General features: G+C 36.7%; 6 protein-coding genes across 7 annotated transcripts; 4 read left to right on the top strand and 2 right to left on the bottom strand.

The window, feature by feature from the left end:
* Positions 1–932, top strand: LOC104718186 (uncharacterized). Its single transcript, XM_010435876.3, has 2 exons — positions 1–377; positions 718–932. The coding sequence occupies exons 1-2, from the start codon at positions 87–89 to the stop codon at positions 883–885; spliced, it is 459 nt and encodes a 152-aa protein (XP_010434178.1). The 5' UTR covers positions 1–86; the 3' UTR covers positions 886–932.
* A 558-nt stretch (positions 933–1,490) lies between these two features.
* Positions 1,491–3,825, top strand: LOC104718185 (vesicle-associated protein 4-2). The gene is made up of 7 exons (XM_010435875.3): positions 1,491–2,183; positions 2,596–2,666; positions 2,738–2,819; positions 2,921–3,039; positions 3,300–3,377; positions 3,482–3,601; positions 3,706–3,825. Exons 1-7 carry the CDS (start codon positions 1,781–1,783, stop codon positions 3,763–3,765), a joined length of 933 nt encoding a protein of 310 aa, XP_010434177.1. The 5' UTR covers positions 1,491–1,780; the 3' UTR covers positions 3,766–3,825.
* Positions 3,826–4,103: 278 nt separating this feature from the next.
* On the top strand, positions 4,104–6,567 carry LOC104718183 (bifunctional riboflavin kinase/FMN phosphatase). The gene is made up of 10 exons (XM_087469747.1): positions 4,104–4,588; positions 4,690–4,876; positions 4,959–5,089; positions 5,186–5,255; positions 5,341–5,406; positions 5,487–5,641; positions 5,743–5,838; positions 5,916–6,067; positions 6,149–6,232; positions 6,358–6,567. Exons 1-10 carry the CDS (start codon positions 4,513–4,515, stop codon positions 6,478–6,480), a joined length of 1,140 nt encoding a protein of 379 aa, XP_087325873.1. The 5' UTR covers positions 4,104–4,512; the 3' UTR covers positions 6,481–6,567.
* LOC104718184 (sugar transport protein 12-like) lies at positions 6,495–9,121 on the bottom strand. The gene is made up of 4 exons (XM_010435874.3): positions 8,708–9,121; positions 8,256–8,578; positions 7,218–7,847; positions 6,495–7,135 (listed from the first exon to the last, which is right to left on the bottom strand). The coding sequence occupies exons 1-4, from the start codon at positions 8,838–8,840 to the stop codon at positions 6,716–6,718; spliced, it is 1,506 nt and encodes a 501-aa protein (XP_010434176.2). The 5' UTR covers positions 8,841–9,121; the 3' UTR covers positions 6,495–6,715.
* Positions 9,122–12,268: 3,147 nt separating this feature from the next.
* On the bottom strand, positions 12,269–15,152 carry NDB3 (NAD(P)H dehydrogenase B3). Of its 2 annotated transcripts, none has more exons than XM_087470316.1 (10): positions 15,064–15,152; positions 14,578–14,845; positions 14,185–14,391; positions 13,799–14,049; positions 13,500–13,716; positions 13,288–13,392; positions 12,910–13,185; positions 12,697–12,818; positions 12,462–12,581; positions 12,269–12,356 (listed from the first exon to the last, which is right to left on the bottom strand). In XM_087470316.1, exons 1-10 carry the CDS (start codon positions 15,150–15,152, stop codon positions 12,269–12,271), a joined length of 1,743 nt encoding a protein of 580 aa, XP_087326442.1. The 2 variants fall into 2 exon arrangements, with proteins under 2 accessions (XP_087326442.1, XP_087326443.1); XM_087470317.1 differs by having other exon boundaries at positions 14,185–14,388.
* Positions 15,153–16,190: 1,038 nt separating this feature from the next.
* On the top strand, positions 16,191–17,690 carry LOC104720212 (putative F-box/kelch-repeat protein At3g46050). The gene is made up of 2 exons (XM_087468514.1): positions 16,191–16,567; positions 16,946–17,690. Exons 1-2 carry the CDS (start codon positions 16,191–16,193, stop codon positions 17,667–17,669), a joined length of 1,101 nt encoding a protein of 366 aa, XP_087324640.1. The 3' UTR covers positions 17,670–17,690.
* The last annotated feature ends 147 nt before the right edge of the window (positions 17,691–17,837 follow it).

Raw genomic sequence — 17,837 nt, 5'->3', positions numbered from 1 at the left:
ACAACGAACATAACGGATAAGTGTTATCCTCATCTTCATCTTCTAACTCACCAAGAAAGAAAAAGCAAATAGAGTTTGGTATCACTATGAACATTGCCACTTATTATCATCGCTCAAACTTCATCTTAAATCCTCACATAGACAAGACTTTATCGGGGTCTCGACAAGCAAGATCAAATAATATTACATTCATGACAAGAGCACAAGGAAGAAGAAGAAGATTGTGTTTGGTAAGAGCAAGTGCTGACGCCGGAGAAGAAGAATCCGGTGATCAAAGCAAGCCTGCAGAGAGAAGAAGTTTTTTGAGCTTAGCAGAAGCTGGTCTTGTCGAAATCTCGGGCCTTGGTGCGCACGAGAAGTTTCTTTGTCGACTAACGGTAAATAATATTACATATTCTTGGTCACTTCTTTAAATTGTATGTTTTGAGTTTTTTTTCCTACAATTTAAGAAATTACTAACAATATAAAATTTAACTTTAACCTATCAAGTTTTTTAATTTGATAAAATTTTAATATTGTATTTGCTTGGTATAGGCAAATTAATAAATTACACTAAATTTACATTGAAATTAACAATCTATCATGTGCTAGTAAGTCTAGTATATATATATATATATATTTGGACATTAAATAAAGAATTATCATAATATAATTTTTTTAACTGACAAAAGCATAAACATTGAGTTTTAGATTGAAATATTGGAATATTATTGACAGATATCGTCGTTGAACTTACTAAGAGTGATATCGGAGCAAGAAGGATGTACAATAGAAGAGTTGAATGCAGGCAAAGTATGTGATTGGTTCCTCAAGGACAAACTCAAGAGAGAGCATAACATTGAGTCTGCTGTTCTTCAATGGGATGATCCCGATTTCCCATTCTGATTATTCTTATTTATTATATTACATTTATAAAAAAGGGTATGGTTTTTTTTTTTGGTATGGTATGATTGATATTATCCATTGAAAATAATGTGAAATCGATTATATTGAAGATATCATCATCTTCTCCATCAACATTCGTAAACCATCCTAAGTCTTAATCTAATATGGTATGACCCGGAAACATAAACTCTTATTGTTAACTGCTTTTTGTTAAGTCTTACTGATGTAGTGATGTATTGGCTCCGTTTGTGGAAGACTATGCTTCGACTTTTGGGTTAAGTTGGAAAAAGACTCTTTGAGTTCGAGTTGTGCAACGTCATTATGAAGTTTCAAGGGTTGTTTAATTACGCGTACTAATCTCTTTTCTTTTGTTTTTTTTCTCGTTTGTAACTTTCCACCAAAAGAATCCATAGAAATATAAGAAGAAAGTTCAAATATATCTAGAAACCACAGAGAAAGACAACACTAAACAAAACAATATACAAAAAAAAAAGACTTTGGAAAGAGAGAATCCAAAAGTTGTACATAGAAGAAAGGGAAGAAATAGAAGAAAGACTTGTAACAACAACAACAACAACAAAGAATCCAATACGCTGTCGTTTTAGAAGCATGTGATGTCATTATCGACTTTTTAAAATTCACCTCCCACTTTCCCATATCCGCTAATCAAGCCATTGGATTATTAACTAAACAAATTAATTTAATTACCCCAAAAATAAAATAAAACAAAAAAAAAAGACAAATAAACAAAAAACACGGACGCGAAATCAACCAATTAAATCCACTTTTCCTCTCACCATCTCACGTCCGATCTCTCTCTCTCTCTCTCTCTTCACGGAGTCAACTCCTTTCTCCGTCGCAATTCGCATGCTTCATCAACCGTAAGAGAGAAGAGATGACTATGACGACGACGGAGGAGAAACCAACTTCCGACGGCAAAGGAGGTTGGGGTTTCTTCAAGATTCCGTTTCGTAACTCTTCAACAACCGGTCACGGTGGTAGAAACAACAACGCAGCAGCTTCAAGTGCTGCTGCTACGTCACCGTTCCCATCTGGAGCTGCTTCGTCTTCTTCTACTACTACATCTTCTCATCTCCACAACCATCATCATCATCAACAACAACATCATCATCATCATCATAATCATCATCAGCTTGGTTACAACGGACCTCATGGTGATGGATCGGGTCAAAATCAGCATCCGACTCCTTCACCTTCGGTTTCGTCTGTTGCTAAGTCGTTTCTTCCTACTAAACGGAGATTGAAGCTTGATCCTTCTGAGAAACTTTATTTTCCTTGTGAGTTTGTTTCAGAATCTCATCTGATTCTGAATCGTAGTTCCATCCTTTTTTTTTTGTTTCTTCGTCTAGGGTTTGTTTCTGAATACTCGTGATCCATTGACAGTAGTCTAAAATTTTTAGTTGAATTTGAGTGATCTGATATAAAATTTGAAACTTTTTTGGAGTTTAGAGCAGAATCTTGTAAATTTCCATATTTGTATAGGAGTTTTAAAATCAGAAGATTAACTTCTGAATTAGTCCATTAAGTAATTCTGTAAATGGTACTTCTTGTAGTATTCCAAAATTAGGAGTCTTTATAGATATGAATCAGTTTTAGGTATCAAATGATTTTTGCATGATTTGGATTTCTGATGTTTTGTTACAAGTAATGCCGTGGAGTATTGAATTAGATTATTAATTTGTTTTGAAGATGAGCCTGGGAAGCAAGTAAGGAGTGCTATTAAGATTAAAAATACCAGCAAATCACATGTTGCCTTCAAGGTTTGTTTTTGATTTAAGTGTTTTGGTTATCTGTGTGTTTTGTGTATATGTGCTTACTTGTTGCTCTTCAGTTTCAAACTACTGCACCGAAGAGTTGCTTCATGCGTCCGCCTGGTGCTATTCTTGCTCCTGGAGAAACTATTATTGCTACTGGTAATTGTTTTTCTTTTCTCTCCCCTGTGTTCTTTATTCTTCTTGATGAGGCTATCCGAGCAGTGGCTTATTTCATTGGTTTATCTTGTTGAAATGTACAGTTTTCAAGTTTGTTGAGCCTCCTGAGAATAATGAGAAGCCAATGGATCAAAGGAGCAGAGTTAAGTTTAAAATCATGAGCCTGAAGGTCAAAGGTCCAATGGACTATGTGCCTGAGCTGGTACGCTAAGTCTTATGATGTTATTTATAAGCTGCTCTTTGAACATGAACAACATGTAAGAGTCTAGATAAAACTAAAGATATCAATGACTATACTAAGAATGCTTTTTGGTCCGCGTAGAGGTTTCCAGTTATCTTTGAAGGCATACACATACTTTTAGTGACCTATCTCATGTTGTTTGTTAGCTTCTTACAATTCTAAGGTTCCACTGAATTTTGTATCTGAGACATATCAATTGCATTTGTTTTTGCTTTCTGCAGTTTGATGAGCAAAAGGATGATGTGTCTAAGGAGCAAATATTGCGTGTGATTTTCCTGGATCCTGAACGTTCCAACCCTGTGAGTAGTGAAATCATTATGCTTATGAAGTGGATTCATAATAACACTGATTGTTATATGTACGGGTTCGCTCTCCCTAATTCTCTATATGATGAATGAAATAGGCACTGGAAAAACTGAAGCGTCAGTTAGCAGAAGCGGATGCAGCAGTGGAGGCACGAAAGAAACCACCAGAGGAAACAGGTCCAAAAATGATTGGAGAAGGGCTTGTGATCGATGAATGGGTCAGTCACATTTACTGTTTCAGAGACTCTCCCTCTTGTCTCTTCCATTAGATAATTGTGAAAATCTGACATTGTTTTAATCTTTCCTTTAATGAAAAACACAGAAGGAGCGTCGAGAGAGATATCTTGCACAACAACAAGGCGAAGGAGTTGACTCTGTCTGAGACTAAAAAGATCCTTCTCAGGACAAAAGCTAGTGTGTATTTGTGAAGAAGAAGAAGAAAGAAGAAGAGACCACAATATTGAATTTATCTGCTAACTTCTCATTGATAATGGAATCTAAGGATCATGTTGGTAAAAAAAAAAAGGACAATGAAGGAAACTTTTTCATGTAAAAAAAGGAGGAAATGTAAACTTTGGGGGTTTGATGATGAATTGTTCATGTTAAGACTAATTAAAAAAAGAGAAGAGGATGTGTGTATTGAAAGTTCTCCAATCAGGCATTGAACTAACCGCTCGACCATCTTGTATTTGAATCGTTCGATTTCCCCTTTAACCGGTCGTACAGAAGCTCCACAGTTCCACTCGACTCTTCTTGCTCTTGAGAACAATTTTGGTGAAACGTCGTCGTGTCCTCGTTAAATCTCTATTTAAAATTCGGTACTAACTCGGTCAGACCGAGTATCAATCAGAATGATTCGGTAGGACCGGAATTTCGATTAAGGAATCAGAAATCTGTAAATTCGAGATGCTTAATCCCTAAGCTGCATATACGTGTACGTCTTCTCAGCCCTTCCTATTCATTTCTCTCTGCTCTGCTGTGTGCGTCATTCCTCCGTCGTCCTCAGTTCGTTCGCCGGCGTTAACGAGCTGCCGCGAAGCTAGATTCGTCGCAGCTCAAGTCGACGATTGTACGGATTGTAAATTTACAGAGAGTGTAAAAAGAGTGTGAATAATCAGTAATTGAATTAATGTCGATGAGCAATTCCTTCAAAAAGCTATCTTCTTGTGTTCTTCTTGACCTCGATGGAACCTTAATCAACACAGGTAACTTAAGAACCCAATAAACTTGGTTTCAATTTTTATTTTATTTTTTATGTAACTTTGAATTTTGATGTTTAAAAAAAAAAACATATTGGCTTGTGTAGATGGTGTTGTGGGGGACATATTGAGGAAATATTTGTGTAAATATGGTAAACAGTGGGATGGAAGAGAAACATTGAAAATTGTTGGGCAAACTCCATTAGAGGCTGCTACTACCATTGTTGAAGATTATGGACTTCCTTGTGGAGTTGATGAATTCAATTCTGAATTCTACCCTTTGTTCTCTGCTCAGTATGTTTACGTTTTTGTTTCTCTTTTAATAGTTTGTCTTTCAAATTGGTTTTGAAGTTTTATTCAATTTTGTGATTTGTAGGATGGACAAGATCAAATCCCTTCCTGGTGCCAGTCGGTTGATTAGACATTTGAAGTGTCATGGAGTACCTATGGCATTGGCTTCCAATTCTTCAAGGGCAAATATTGAATCCAAAATTGCTCATCATAAAGGTAACAGATTTTTATGAAAATGATTGTTACTCTGATGCATTATCTCATCATATAGGTAGATTTGTTTCATGAGAAAGGTTACATTTTTTTCTTTAGGTTGGAAGGAATGCTTCTCGGTTATTATTGGTCGCGATGAAGTTGCCAAAGGAAAGCCTGCTCCTGATATGTAAGCTCCATCTCTTGTCAAAATTTAAACAAAGACCTGTTTGCTAGTTGACTATTCTAATGACAATGATCATTCTTGTATAAAGTTTTCTTGAAGCAGCTAAAAGATTGAATAAAGATCCAGCTGACTGTTTGGTTATTGAAGATTCTGTGTGAGTCTCACTTTTGTAGCGTATCATTTTTGTAGTTGCGTGTTTGGTTCTTTCTTACTAACAGTTAGTTGAAATGGCAGACCTGGTGTTATGGCTGGTAAAGCTGCTGGGACTAAAGTGATTGCTGTTCCTTCTGTGCCTAAACAAACACATCTTTATACATCTGCAGACGAAGTCATCAATTCTCTACTCGACATAAGACCAGAGGAATGGGGTCTTCCTCCATTTCAAGACTGTAAGAAACACTCACAAACTCCACTCAATACTTCTTTTCCTTTAAAATTTGTTTATCTCAGTAAAAAAGACTTTTTTTAACCTTGTAATTTGTATTTGCAGGGATAGAGAACACTTTACCAATTGATCCATGGCATATTGGAGGTCCAGTTATCAAAGGATTTGGCCGTGGCTCTAAAGTACTCGGAATCCCCACAGGTCTGTTTATATACCATCGAACCAATCACTCTATATATTTTTATGGTCTATTTTCTTATCGTTGCAATTGTTTTCAGCTAACTTGTCAGCAAAGGATTACGCTAGTGAACTAGTAGAACATCCTTCGGGAGTGTACTTTGGTTGGGCGGGATTGCCAACGAGAGGTGTCTACAAAATGGTCATGAGCATTGGTTGGAATCCTTTTTTCGATAACAAGGAGAAAACTATTGTGAGTTCATAGATAAAAAAAGGTTTCAAAATTTATGCTCTTGTAATGGTTGCTTTCTTTAACTTAGCTCTGGTTAATTAGGAGCCATGGTTGCTTCACGATTTCACTGAAGATTTCTACGGGGAAGAGCTACGTCTTATAATTGTTGGCTATATACGCCCTGAGGTTATTATTATCATCAAATTCATTATCCATTTTTCATGACTCTGTATAGTAATACAATACTCAAAATGACTCTGTATAGTAATACAATACTCGTTGTTGGCTCATATTGTTTCTATTCTTGTCAGGCTAATTTCACTTCACTGGAAAGCCTAGTCGCAAAGATTCACGAGGACAGAGAAGTTGCAGAGAGAGCTCTTGATCTTCCATCGTATGCGAAGTTCAAAGGTGATCCTTATCTGACAAAATGATAAAATCATATATGTAAAGAATCAAAATCCTTGTTTTTCTCACATTCTTGAATCTTGATTTTGAAATAAGACATAAAAATTCAAACCCTCTGATTTTTTTCAGAAGTCAGAACTCAAATCAGACTTGCATTGGTCTTTTACTGTCAGACTCTTCGCTTGATTAAAAGACAAAAGACAAATGTTTATAATATAACTAAACCAGAAGACATTTCAGTTTCATGGTTCGTAAGCCTCATCAGGCATCAATGAACCTTGACCAATACCAATGCGATTTCCAGACTCGATTCATTTCCTCGATCGGTACACCTCTCGTCTCCGGCAAGAAAACGTAGACGAAAATAGACATAACCGCCACGCAAAACGCGAAGAATATGAACAATCCAAACTTCAGGTGGCAAAGCATCATCAGAAACACCTGAGCTATTAAGAACGTGAAGATCATGTTCATCGACACCGTTACGCTCTGAGCCGCAGACCGGATTTCCAGCGGGAAAATCTCCGACGGAACTAGCCATCCAAGAGGACCCCAAGACCAAGCAAACGCCGACACGTAGATGCATATGAACATGACCACAACAATGGCGTACCGTTTTGGTAAAACCCCTGGAGTCCCATCGACGCCGAACTTAACTCCGATCGCCACCGCAACAGCTACCTAAACCGGTTACGCAATAACCGAATTAATTACCATAACCGAAACAAAAACCGGTTTAGAGATCAGAGAAATTGAAAAAAACCTGAGAAATTAGCATTTGTAATCCTCCTTCAAGGAAGAGAAATCGTCTTCCCCATTTATCAACGCCATAGATAGAGACCACAGTCGCTCCAAGGTTAACCAAACCGGTCACAACCGCCGACATCAGAGCCGCGTCGCTACCGAATCCGATCGTTTGAAACAGAACCGGCGCGTAGAACATGATGACATTGATTCCGGTGAGCTGCTGAAACGAAGGGATCAGAATCGCCATCGTTAGATGCGGTCTATACTTCCTCTGCAATAGATTCCGCCATGGATTCTCAACGCGCTTCGAAGCTTCGCTGGCGGCGATCAAGTCGTTCATCTCGTCCTCAACGTTATCAACGCCTCTGATCTTACGGAGTTTTGTTTCGGCTTGCTTGAACTGACCTCGCTCGATCATGGAGTTTGGTGTGTCCGGGAGGATAAGAGAACCGACGGTGATGATGAGTGCAGGAACGACGGCGCCGCCGAGACTGAGCCTCCATCCCCATCCGCCGCGGATTTTGGAGAAGAAGTAGTTTAAAACGCTGGCGGCGAGGATACCAATAGTGATCGAGAGCTGGAAGCCTATGTTTAATGCTCCTCTGTATTTATACGGTGCCATCTCCGATAGATACAACGGCACAGACTGTTCAAAAAAACAGTTAGATAGTTTTGAGGCTAATTTGTGATTTTCTAGAAATTACGGCCACAAAATAAAACAAAATTACTCTAAAATTAACGGGAGCCATGGGGTGTATGCTTTAGAAAACAAAGTATAAGGTCTCAAAATCAAACAAGAGTTTAATATACTAAATAGTGTGTAAAAGAAACTAATGGGATTATTATTTTGTAACATAACAGAACTTAAAGTCACAAAATCAAACAACAATCTCCACACAAAATCAAGGGATCCATATCCATGGACCATGGGGGGTGTATAATGTAAATAAACAAAGTATAAGGTCGCAATTGAATTTATTAGCCAAAAGTAACAAAGCTATAAAAAAAAATAAAGTATGAGGTAAAAAAGTAATATTAGATAAAAAGAAGGGACCTGATTAGTGAATCCGATACCAAAACCGAGTAGCAAACGGCCAACGATGAGCATCCAAACGGCTTTTGCGAAACCATTAAGAAGAGCTCCGGCGCAGAATAAAACTCCGCCGAGAAGCATCGAAATTTTCCGGCCAAACTTACGGGTGACGTAAGAAGCGACGACGCAGGAACAGACTGCGGCTAGGTAGAGAGAAGAGGTGAAGAGAGTGAGAGAGACGCTGTCGAATTTGCAGTATTGGCTCGACTCGTGATCGTTCTTTTGTTTCTCGTACACAGACGGGAAAAACTCCTTCTGAAACGACTCCATAGTCGTCACTCCACCTAAGCAAAACAAGAAACAAACTTAAAACGCAAGAACAGTTTTTTTTTTTTCTTTTTTTTTTCGGATCACGACAAGAAACGTAAGAACGTTTTTGGTTCTTTCTTAGATGAGAATTGAAAAGGCCTTACCGGAGATTCCGATGTCGTAACCGAAGATGAGACCACCCATGGCGGCGACGATACATGCCATGGTGACGTAAGGTGTTAAGTAACCAGGATATTCTTTTTTTTCATCTCTGATGATGATTCCGACTGAAGGCATTTTAGAATTTTTATTATGTGTTCCTTTTTGTTAGGAAGAGAGAGACATTAGACAAAGCATAAAATGTGTGTTCTATATAAACAGAGGTAGAGAAGTTAATGCTGTGGATTAATAATTCATTTGTGGTAAAAAAATTTGACATGGAAATATATCTTCGGACCATATGGACATAAATCCAAAGTGCATATATGAAAATTTTGACATGGAAATAAATCTTCGTACCTTATATTGCAATCCAAAGAATATGGATAAACAATCCAAAGTGCATAAGTCCAAAGCACATTCACTGTTTTGCACATTTTGTTTTTCAATTATACGTACAAACTCTATAAAAAATATCATATTAGTATAAGCCTATTAAGGGAAAATCTTATCCTAGAAGAAGGCTAACGTGTAATAAATTCAACGATATGGATTTGAATATTCATTTGTTTCCATTTACGTAGAGAGAGTTTGCGATTTTAGTGTGGGGTTAAGGAGACTGTTTGGTACGTTAGGTTTTGTTTTTTGTTAGATTTATTATAAGAAAGATGAACAATTTTAGTAATACGTATTGGCAGAAGATTTTCCTATATATCAATTTCCCATAATTGATACTGTATATCATGTATAAGGATAAACATATATCTAACAATGTATTTTCTGACTAGGCGACACATCTTTGTATTGTGAAATGTTAGTTATTCTACAAGAAAAAACATTATATTCTATGTGATATAATAATACTAGATGAGGACCCGTTCGATGTGCGGGTTTAAAGTTTTATAAATAAAATTAAATTTATTAAAATTTGTTGTATGTTATATATAAATTTTATTTTTGTTATAATATATTGATTTATATCCACTTACAAATATTTTATGTAAGTTACTATTAAAAGTATATTTTTTTACACCTAAATGTACTCTTATATGTTACAAAAATATTTTTTATCACCATCTAGATATTGTCTATATAAACACATTAAACCAAGTATAGTACTTTCACTTATGCATAGTTTTTTAATTACTAAAATAGTTGGCTCAAAACATTTTGAATAAAAAATATATTACATAATATACTAATCAATGATGTATCATCATAATAATGTATGACCACCATGGAGAAAACATCGGCTCCGCCTTCATCCCTTATGGAGAGAACCTTGCGTTCAACCTCCTCCACCATGGAGATAATTTTGGCTCCGCCTTTTTTCCTTGGACAGATAACCTTGCGTCCAATCTCCTCCACCTTCTTCCCTTGCGGAGATAACTTTGTGTCCAACATTCTTTACCATAGGGAGAACCTCGGCTCTGCCCTCCTCCTATGTGGAGATAATATGTTCACGTCTTTTTGCTATCTCAAAATGGCTTGTTCCAACAACCAATGAAAGTAAAAACAATTTTCTAACATCACAAAAAAATCTTTTGATAGTAACTAATGTTAAATTTCCCAATGTATTCGTGATAGTAATTATGCCAAAGTGAAAGTAAAATAGTTGGATTAATGTGTTTATAGATAACATAATATACTAATTAATGATGTATCATCACAATAATGTATGACCGCGATGGAAAAAATCTCGGCTCCGCCCTCATCCCTTATGGAGAGAACATTGCGTTCAACTTCCTCCATCATGGAGAGAACCTTGGCTCCGCCTTCCTCCCTTGGAGAGATAACCTTGCGTCCAACATCCTCCACCTTCCTCCGTTGGGTAGATAACCTTGTGTCCAACCTTCTCCACCATAGAGAGAACCTCGGCTCTGCCCTCATCCTGTGTGGAGAGAAAATATTCACGTCTTTTTGATATCTCAAAATAGCTTGCACCGACGACCAATAAACGTCAAAACCTTTTTCAATCGTCACAAAATCTTTTGATAGTAACTAATGCTAAATTTTTCAATATATTTGTGGATGTGTCTTTGACACACCATAATGTAGCCTCTTTCTCTGTAACGCTTCAACCGCCACATTGTTTAGTGAGCCCATGCCTACTCTCAATCCATGGGCCCACCTTCCCAAGTGTGCCCTACATCTATTCTCGGCTTGTGGACCAACTCATATTCGATGGCCGGTTTGTTACGTCTGGGAGTCTTTAAAAACTTGATTACCGGCCTTACAAATCAACAAATGATATTTTCTTGTGTTTTGTCCTCCCCCGCACAATTTCGACAATCACTTCCACAAAGGTCACCCATCATGAAGTTTTCTCAGGACCCTTGACTGAAAAAATAAGTGCATTTTAGTGACATATGTGACTAAATCAATTCTTTTAAACATTTTCGCAAACCATGGTGTCAGAGTCTTTGAGCTCCTATGGATCTATCAACAACGATTTATTTTTTTCAATCAATCTATCTATGTTTGTTGTACGCTTCTGTTTAATTAGCCTATTTTATCAATTCATTAGGTTGATGAGCTTCTATTCGTTATCTCCCTTTTGGAATTGAATGAATAATGGTAACAATTATGTTTGCAAAAAAAAAAAAGCGTTTACGACCAACCAATCAAGGTTGAGAAATTGAAAGAAAATTAATTTGGCATAATTAAAGAAACAATAGAAAATTATAAACATGGTAATATATGAATCCCAAATCATTCAAATATTAAAATATAAATTACAACAATCTAAAAAGTACTACAATAAAATTTAAAATACAGTATTAGAAAAATAAGACTCATATATTAATTTTGTTTTTGTCAACATATTAAGCTAAACTATTACCAACCGAAAAAGGAGAAAGTAGTAGAAAATTTTGATTTAAGAGAATAAGAAAAATTTATCTTTCCATTAAAATATATTTCCAATTAAACAAAGTTGAAAACAATGTTTTTGAATAAATTATTTAAATATGAAGCGATCTTTGATTATATAGAAGTGAGTACAAAATTTAGAATTAATAATTAAAAGTATATTTTCCTTAATTTTTTTTCTTTTTTTTTATAATTAATCACTTAAAATTAAAAATAAGTAAATAATATTATAATTTCGAATTTTATGAAATATATATAATCTCCTTATAATTATTTTAAAAAACTTTGTTTTTTTTTCTAAATTCTGAATTTTTTTATAATTATCTTTTTACTTTATTAATATTTTTTAAAACAAAATATTTTCTTTTTGTTGTAATCAAATTCTTCCTATTGAATATTTACACATGTCAAAATCTCATATTGATAACTTGACACATGTCAAAATTTTGTTAATGACTAACTTTCAAAACCCAACTTTATATAATAAGATAATCATCTATTTTCCTATTTTCCTATTTTCCTATCAGTTCTCCATTTTTTATTTCGCTATAACGTAACGTACTCAGGATAGTATGTAGTGTAGTGCAAATTTTCAGAAAGTATAAGTAACCAAATGAAGTTTAACATATCTTGCTTTTTGAAAAAATATAAAGAAGTAAAGACTATTGAGGTCTCAAACGACGGACATGAGGTTTTCAAATGCGACTTGAATCCCTCCCAAAGATGAAACGCCTCATCCAGTCTGAGACCACTAGGACTCTCGTACGCCAGCTCACTTGCTTACTGTTGTTTATGAACAAAAAACAAAAATTGTTACCAAACAGTTACAAAACATACAAAATGATATTCATACTTTGTTTGTATTACACTATTCAAAGCAAACGTTACCTAGCGTAAACGGAGTACCACAGCCATTGACTGCTGTGTCCTATCGAAACCCAGTCTCCTGGAAATTGAGCTGCAGTCTGTTCGCCTCCTAATGGAGCAAATTGTCCTAAATGTCGATACCTGCATTAACAATTTGAGTTTCTCCTTACTATAAGTCTATAAGTTCAGTAGTGAGCATTCACTAACATTACAATCTCAATGGCTAAGCGTGTAAGATGGCATATTTGGGTATAACCTGAAGGGACGGAAACGATGACGACCTTCTCCTCTAATCCTAATGGGACCTTCAGGATTCTTCTCGCATTGTTCCATACGGTCAAAGCATTTTGCAAGGTAAGTCCCTTGTTGAGCAGCAACCTTAATTAGAAACCACCAAATAAAGTTTACGTGAGAGTGTGACACTTGTGACTGAAGTTGTAACTTACAAGTTAGTGAAAACAGAACGAACCTGTGCAGTAGCTGGAAGAAACTTCACTTGTGAGTCAACTTGACAAAGAGCCGATTTAAGTTCTTCTATATTAAGTTCAGTGGACTTGTTTGAACCATTCTCAGCTTGTGCTTGTTTTAGAAGATCGGTGATCCCACGCATACCTTTGCTCTTCAAGTAGAGCTCTACATGAGGGTATCTATCACATATGTCACCCATTACTTGTTGAAATTTTTTCTCTGTCATTGTTCCTGAATTGTCCTTATCTGCTTTCTTGAATATATCAGCTATGTCTTCCTGAAAAAAAACAATCACAATCCCAAAGCATAAGAAACATAGAACCCCTATACACCATACATAACTTCTAGCTCAATTTATATTGGTTCTGAGTTTGGTTACCATGACTTTTCTCTGGTTGATTGTTGCGCAGTCACCAAGTGCATATATATTATCACATCCTTCAACCCGAAGCCATTCATCCGTTGCTAAAGCACGTCTATTACCCTGGAAATTACAAGAATTAGATCATGTTAGTAAAACTCAGTAACTATGAAATGATGAATATTGTAATATTTGAAAGCTCATATACCATGAGACATTTGATTACCCACCTGGCCAATTTGTTTCATAAACTCTTTGATCACAGGACGAGTCCCAATACCAGTTGACCAAACGATCATTCCATAAGGAATAGTAGAGACCTCTCCTCCTTTGGTTTTAGCAGAAATGTCCTTGTCATTCACATTGACTACCATGGAACCTAATTTCAGATCAATACCATCTCTACTAAATTTTTCTTCAGCAAACTTTGTAATTCTCTTGTCAAACCTGTGAAAGAAAAACTTACTCCGAATCATGAGTTATACTTGGACTAGAGATCAAAAGTTCAAGAGGTAAGCAAAATACTCACATGGTCAAGATGTGGTCTGCAGCCTCAAGAAGAGTGATTTGCACTAAATTCTTGGATTTAGGATAGAGTTTGACTAGATCGTCGTTAACAAAATCATGCAGCTCAGCAGCAAACTCAACACCTGTTGGTCCACCACCAACAACCACAAAATGTAGCATTCTCTTCCTCTCTTCTTCGTTTAGTCCCGGTAAGCTTGCCTTCTCAAATGAATCAATGACAGTTCGACGGATTCTCTGTTCATCTTCAACCTCCTACAAGCGAAAATAACCATATGTTAGATACATGTCAAAAAAAAAAAACATAAAAACCCTTGGAAAACTTTCACATCCATATAAAAAGTCATTTGGTGGGTCAAGGAAAACTCTTAAAGAGCTTAGGGAACTAACTTTGAGGAAATGACAGTTCTCCTCCACCCCAGGAATGTTAAATGTGTTGGACTGAGCTCCAGTAGCAATTACAAGGTAGTCGTAGTCAACATCAAATTCTTTCTTCCCATTCGAATCCAGGCCTTGTTTAGATCGGCAAAACACTTTCTTGCTTTCTGGATCAATTTTGAAACATTCTGCCTCCAAGAAAGACATCTCAACATTCTGCTTGTCAAGACACAAGACAAAGCTGGCTTTAGTAGGGTTTTCAACAATACAAATATCACAATCAAGATGCTGTTTTACACAAATATAAACAGAACACTTTTATAGAAGATGCAAAAAAAAAGAGAAGGTATAATTTTTGTATGGCAGCCAATATAAGAAGGGATTAAAAGTGTACATATTAATTACCTTCCTTCCAATGTTACGAATAGGTTCAACAACGCTGCGAGCTTCAACAGTTCCACAAGTAACACTAGGTAGCAAGGGAGTGAAAGCAAAGTAGTTTCTAGGCGATATAACCTGAACCTCATAAGAGGAGTTATTCAAACTCTTCAAGAAACTTGCTGCAGCCCATCCAGTTCCGAGCAACACAACCTTTTTCTTTCTGGTTCCAGTTTCAACACCATTGTTGCTATAGGATCCATTTACCTCAGAGTAGGCCATAAGTCCCCCACCACTAAGAAACAAGAAATATTAATTACATAAAAATTGTCTTGATTACAAACTAGTGGACAATCTATAAAACTAAAGATCTTAATTCAATCGAGGATATGATCAATACATGCCAAAACAGAGTAAAGAGATCAATTTCATGCCAAAACAGAGTAAATTGATAGGTGCCGTGCCACTGAAGACACAGAGCAGAGTAAATATGCGAAGAAATTGTATAGTAACCTGATGGTGGAGACGACTAGAATCCTGGAGAGAGAAGGATAATCATGGAAAGCTTTGGATAATCTCTCGAAGACGGTGAAAGGTCTCATGGTTACGGCTTGTTGATGCGAGTTCAAACTCTCCAAGAACAATTTAGTTAATTCTTGGTTGCAGAGAGATACTAGGAGATCTCGGTGATTATGAGAACTAAGTTAAATGGAAAGTTAACATTTATATAATATTCTCCTATTGCTAAATAACTAGACTTGCCATTATTGAATATGTAAAGAACTTGTTAGACAAGTTATATCTTTTGTATATAAGGGTAAATGAATAAATTGAGAGAAACTATTTCACTACTAAGGTTTCCTTTGAAGCTATCAAGAGAGAGAGAGCCCAGAAAGCTAGAGAAAGGTGAAGAAAAAAAAGTATTGAGAGATGTGGAGAGACCACCAAGTGGGAGAGAAGAAGTGACGATGATTCTGTTTTTTATAACCGTTTTGATTGGAAAAATTTAGAAAAAGCTGAGGGCAACGAGTAGAGAGGAAATGAGTAACAGAAACGTGGGTCGTTTTATTCTGAGACGTACTTTTGTTTGTTTGTTTTGACTTGACTTGGCGGCCACGGCAAGAGTTATGCTCCTGAGCTCGATCCTCCTCTCTCTATCTATAATATTTGAATATATTTTTTTTATTAAATTTGGCGAAGTGACTAAGGAAGATGTATAATCTAACTTGGATTGTTTAATATCACTCTTAGTTTTAGGCAAGGCGGTGTGAATTATTTGTAGCCCTAACTTCCTGAGGAAGATTTTTTTAATTTAATCCCTCTGAAATAAAAATTTTGTTTTTACCAATTCGAATTAAATTCGGGAGAGGAAAAAAAAAGGAGTCGGTCAAAATTTAAGAACCTCTTGAGTACATAAAGATACGGTATCTATGTTGTGATAATCACTAGAAATAATAGGGAAGTAATTGGCAACTATATCAACAAAGTAAAAAAAGGATGAGGAAATTGCGGTTTTAGTTCAGAACCACAAATCTCTATAAAACAGTTTCTGTCCGGATAAAAAAGAAGATCTCACAAAAATCGAGAAGGAGGTTTTGCGTTGTTGTGAATATTGGAACTGATCAGTCAACTGACGTACGATGTTCAATTCTTGTGCTCTAGAAGTGCTGTCACCGGATAGTAAACGGGTGAAGAAGAAGACGGAACAGACGTCTCCGTCATTGTCTGGGTTATCCTTGTTACCAGAAGAGATAGCTCTGAGATTCTTGGCTCGTGTATCTTCCAGATTTGACAACGCGTCCTTATTTTTCGCCTCCAAGAGCCACCGCTCTCTCTTTAAATCCTCTGAGCTCTTCTCCTTGAGATGGGAGATGGGTTGCACTGACTTATCTCTTTACGTATGCATCAGAGTCTTTCCTAACCCAACTCCACGCTGGTTCATCCTTACCCCTAATCGTCGGCTAAACCCCATCCCGTCTAACCCTTCTCACCCTCCGGATTCATCTTCTATCGTGTTACAGAGAAACTGTAACTCAACTGAAATTCAAATTACAAACACCAAATTGAATCGTCGTTCATGAAACGAGAATCCAAAATTTCATGTGATAGAGCTTAGAAGAAGAATCAGCTCTAACAACAATGAAACAGCAAACCCTAAGAGATTTCAGAGAGAATTGAAGAAGAAGAAGCTTACACAATCAATATTTTCTGGTTGTCCTCTGCAACTGATATTTCTTTCTCCTTATACGCTTCAGCTCTCATCTTTCCATCTAACAAACAATCCCAGCCAATGAGCTTCTACCACGTATTTTCTCCCACAGCTTCCAATCACCTTTCACCATTCCTCCACGTCATCATTCAACCCTTCTTTCATTTTACTATATCATATCTGGGGGGTGAATGGGGGCTTCTATGTTATCGGTGGACTCGCAAACGGCATTCCCACTTCGGACCTCTCGTTTCTCGATTGTTACTCTCACACATGGCACCGCATCACGTCCATGAACACGCCTCGAGCTTTAGCATTGGCCCACTTGGTTAAGGACAGGAAGATATACGTGTTTGGAGGGTCAAAGCATTACCCTCATTACCATGAAACAGCTGGGGCAGAGGTATTTGATCCAAAGACTCAAAATTCGACCCCTCTTTTTTGTTCACCTATTGAGACACCACACGAAAATAATATCCCACAAAGAGCGGTTATAGTTTTAGAAGGGAAGAATACTTCCCCGCTATATGAGGAGGATCGAAGCTTCTCCTTCTTGTCGTCAAATGATGAGATAGGAAACAAAAACCACGAATTGTACATTGAGAAACAATTGTACTGTCGCGGTACTCGTGGAAAAATCTTATGGTGTGTGCGGGACGAATTGGATTGGAAGGAAGTGAAAGGTTTGGAAGATCTGCAACACTCTCACTCTAGTTCAAGACATTCCTTTCGTATCAACAAACTCTGCAAAACTTCTGATGGAAACATTGTTATCTTCTGGATGGCAGAGAGTTTGGACCTTTGCTCTGCCGAGATTTCCTTTGAGAGACGCGAGGGAGGCAAGATTTGGGGGAAGATTGAGTGGTCCAATGTTGTCTTTAAAGTTGATCCTTTCTCAAACTCATCATAGATTGTTAAGGTCTTACATTCCGTGTATATCTATGTACGAATTCCAATATTACACTGAGATAGAGTTGAATAATTATTCTTTTTAGAAATGTTGGTGCATGCTTAATGTTCATGATCGAGTAGAGGCCTCTGTCTATTTACTGAAAACTTACATTGTTGAGTTCTCTAT

This window comes from Camelina sativa, chromosome 10, assembly GCF_030686135.1.
Source record: "Camelina sativa cultivar CO46 ecotype springtype chromosome 10, ASM3068613v1".
NCBI classification, from domain to species: domain Eukaryota; kingdom Viridiplantae; phylum Streptophyta; class Magnoliopsida; order Brassicales; family Brassicaceae; genus Camelina; species Camelina sativa.
The sequence above is the reverse complement of the archived record's forward strand: the minus strand, read 5'-3'. Positions and strand labels throughout refer to the sequence as shown.

Bases quoted from the DNA above. Each gene is read 5' to 3' on its own strand.
- LOC104718186 (XM_010435876.3), top strand. From the start codon at position 87: ATGAACATTGCCACTTATTATCATCGCTCAAACTTCATCTTAAATCCT. The intron at 378-717 runs GTAAATAATATT...TATTATTGACAG, and splicing joins AGTTTCTTTGTCGACTAACG to ATATCGTCGTTGAACTTACT.
- LOC104718185 (XM_010435875.3), top strand. From the start codon at position 1,781: ATGACTATGACGACGACGGAGGAGAAACCAACTTCCGACGGCAAAGGA. The intron at 2,184-2,595 runs GTGAGTTTGTTT...TTTGTTTTGAAG, and splicing joins TGAGAAACTTTATTTTCCTT to ATGAGCCTGGGAAGCAAGTA. The intron at 2,667-2,737 runs GTTTGTTTTTGA...GTTGCTCTTCAG, and splicing joins AATCACATGTTGCCTTCAAG to TTTCAAACTACTGCACCGAA.
- LOC104718183 (XM_087469747.1), top strand. From the start codon at position 4,513: ATGTCGATGAGCAATTCCTTCAAAAAGCTATCTTCTTGTGTTCTTCTT. The intron at 4,877-4,958 runs GTATGTTTACGT...TGTGATTTGTAG, and splicing joins TACCCTTTGTTCTCTGCTCA to GATGGACAAGATCAAATCCC. The intron at 5,090-5,185 runs GTAACAGATTTT...TTTTTTCTTTAG, and splicing joins CAAAATTGCTCATCATAAAG to GTTGGAAGGAATGCTTCTCG.
- LOC104718184 (XM_010435874.3), bottom strand. From the start codon at position 8,840: ATGCCTTCAGTCGGAATCATCATCAGAGATGAAAAAAAAGAATATCCT. The intron at 8,579-8,707 runs GTAAGGCCTTTT...TGTTTTGCTTAG, and splicing joins TTACGACATCGGAATCTCCG to GTGGAGTGACGACTATGGAG. The intron at 7,848-8,255 runs GTCCCTTCTTTT...TTTTTTGAACAG, and splicing joins GTATCGGATTCACTAATCAG to TCTGTGCCGTTGTATCTATC.
- NDB3 (XM_087470316.1), bottom strand. From the start codon at position 15,152: ATGAGACCTTTCACCGTCTTCGAGAGATTATCCAAAGCTTTCCATGAT. The intron at 12,819-12,909 runs GTTCGTTCTGTT...TTTCTAATTAAG, and splicing joins TTCTTCCAGCTACTGCACAG to GTTGCTGCTCAACAAGGGAC. The intron at 12,582-12,696 runs GTTATACCCAAA...TTGTTAATGCAG, and splicing joins CATCGTTTCCGTCCCTTCAG to GTATCGACATTTAGGACAAT.
- LOC104720212 (XM_087468514.1), top strand. From the start codon at position 16,191: ATGTTCAATTCTTGTGCTCTAGAAGTGCTGTCACCGGATAGTAAACGG. The intron at 16,568-16,945 runs ACAGAGAAACTG...TCATATCTGGGG, and splicing joins GATTCATCTTCTATCGTGTT to GGTGAATGGGGGCTTCTATG.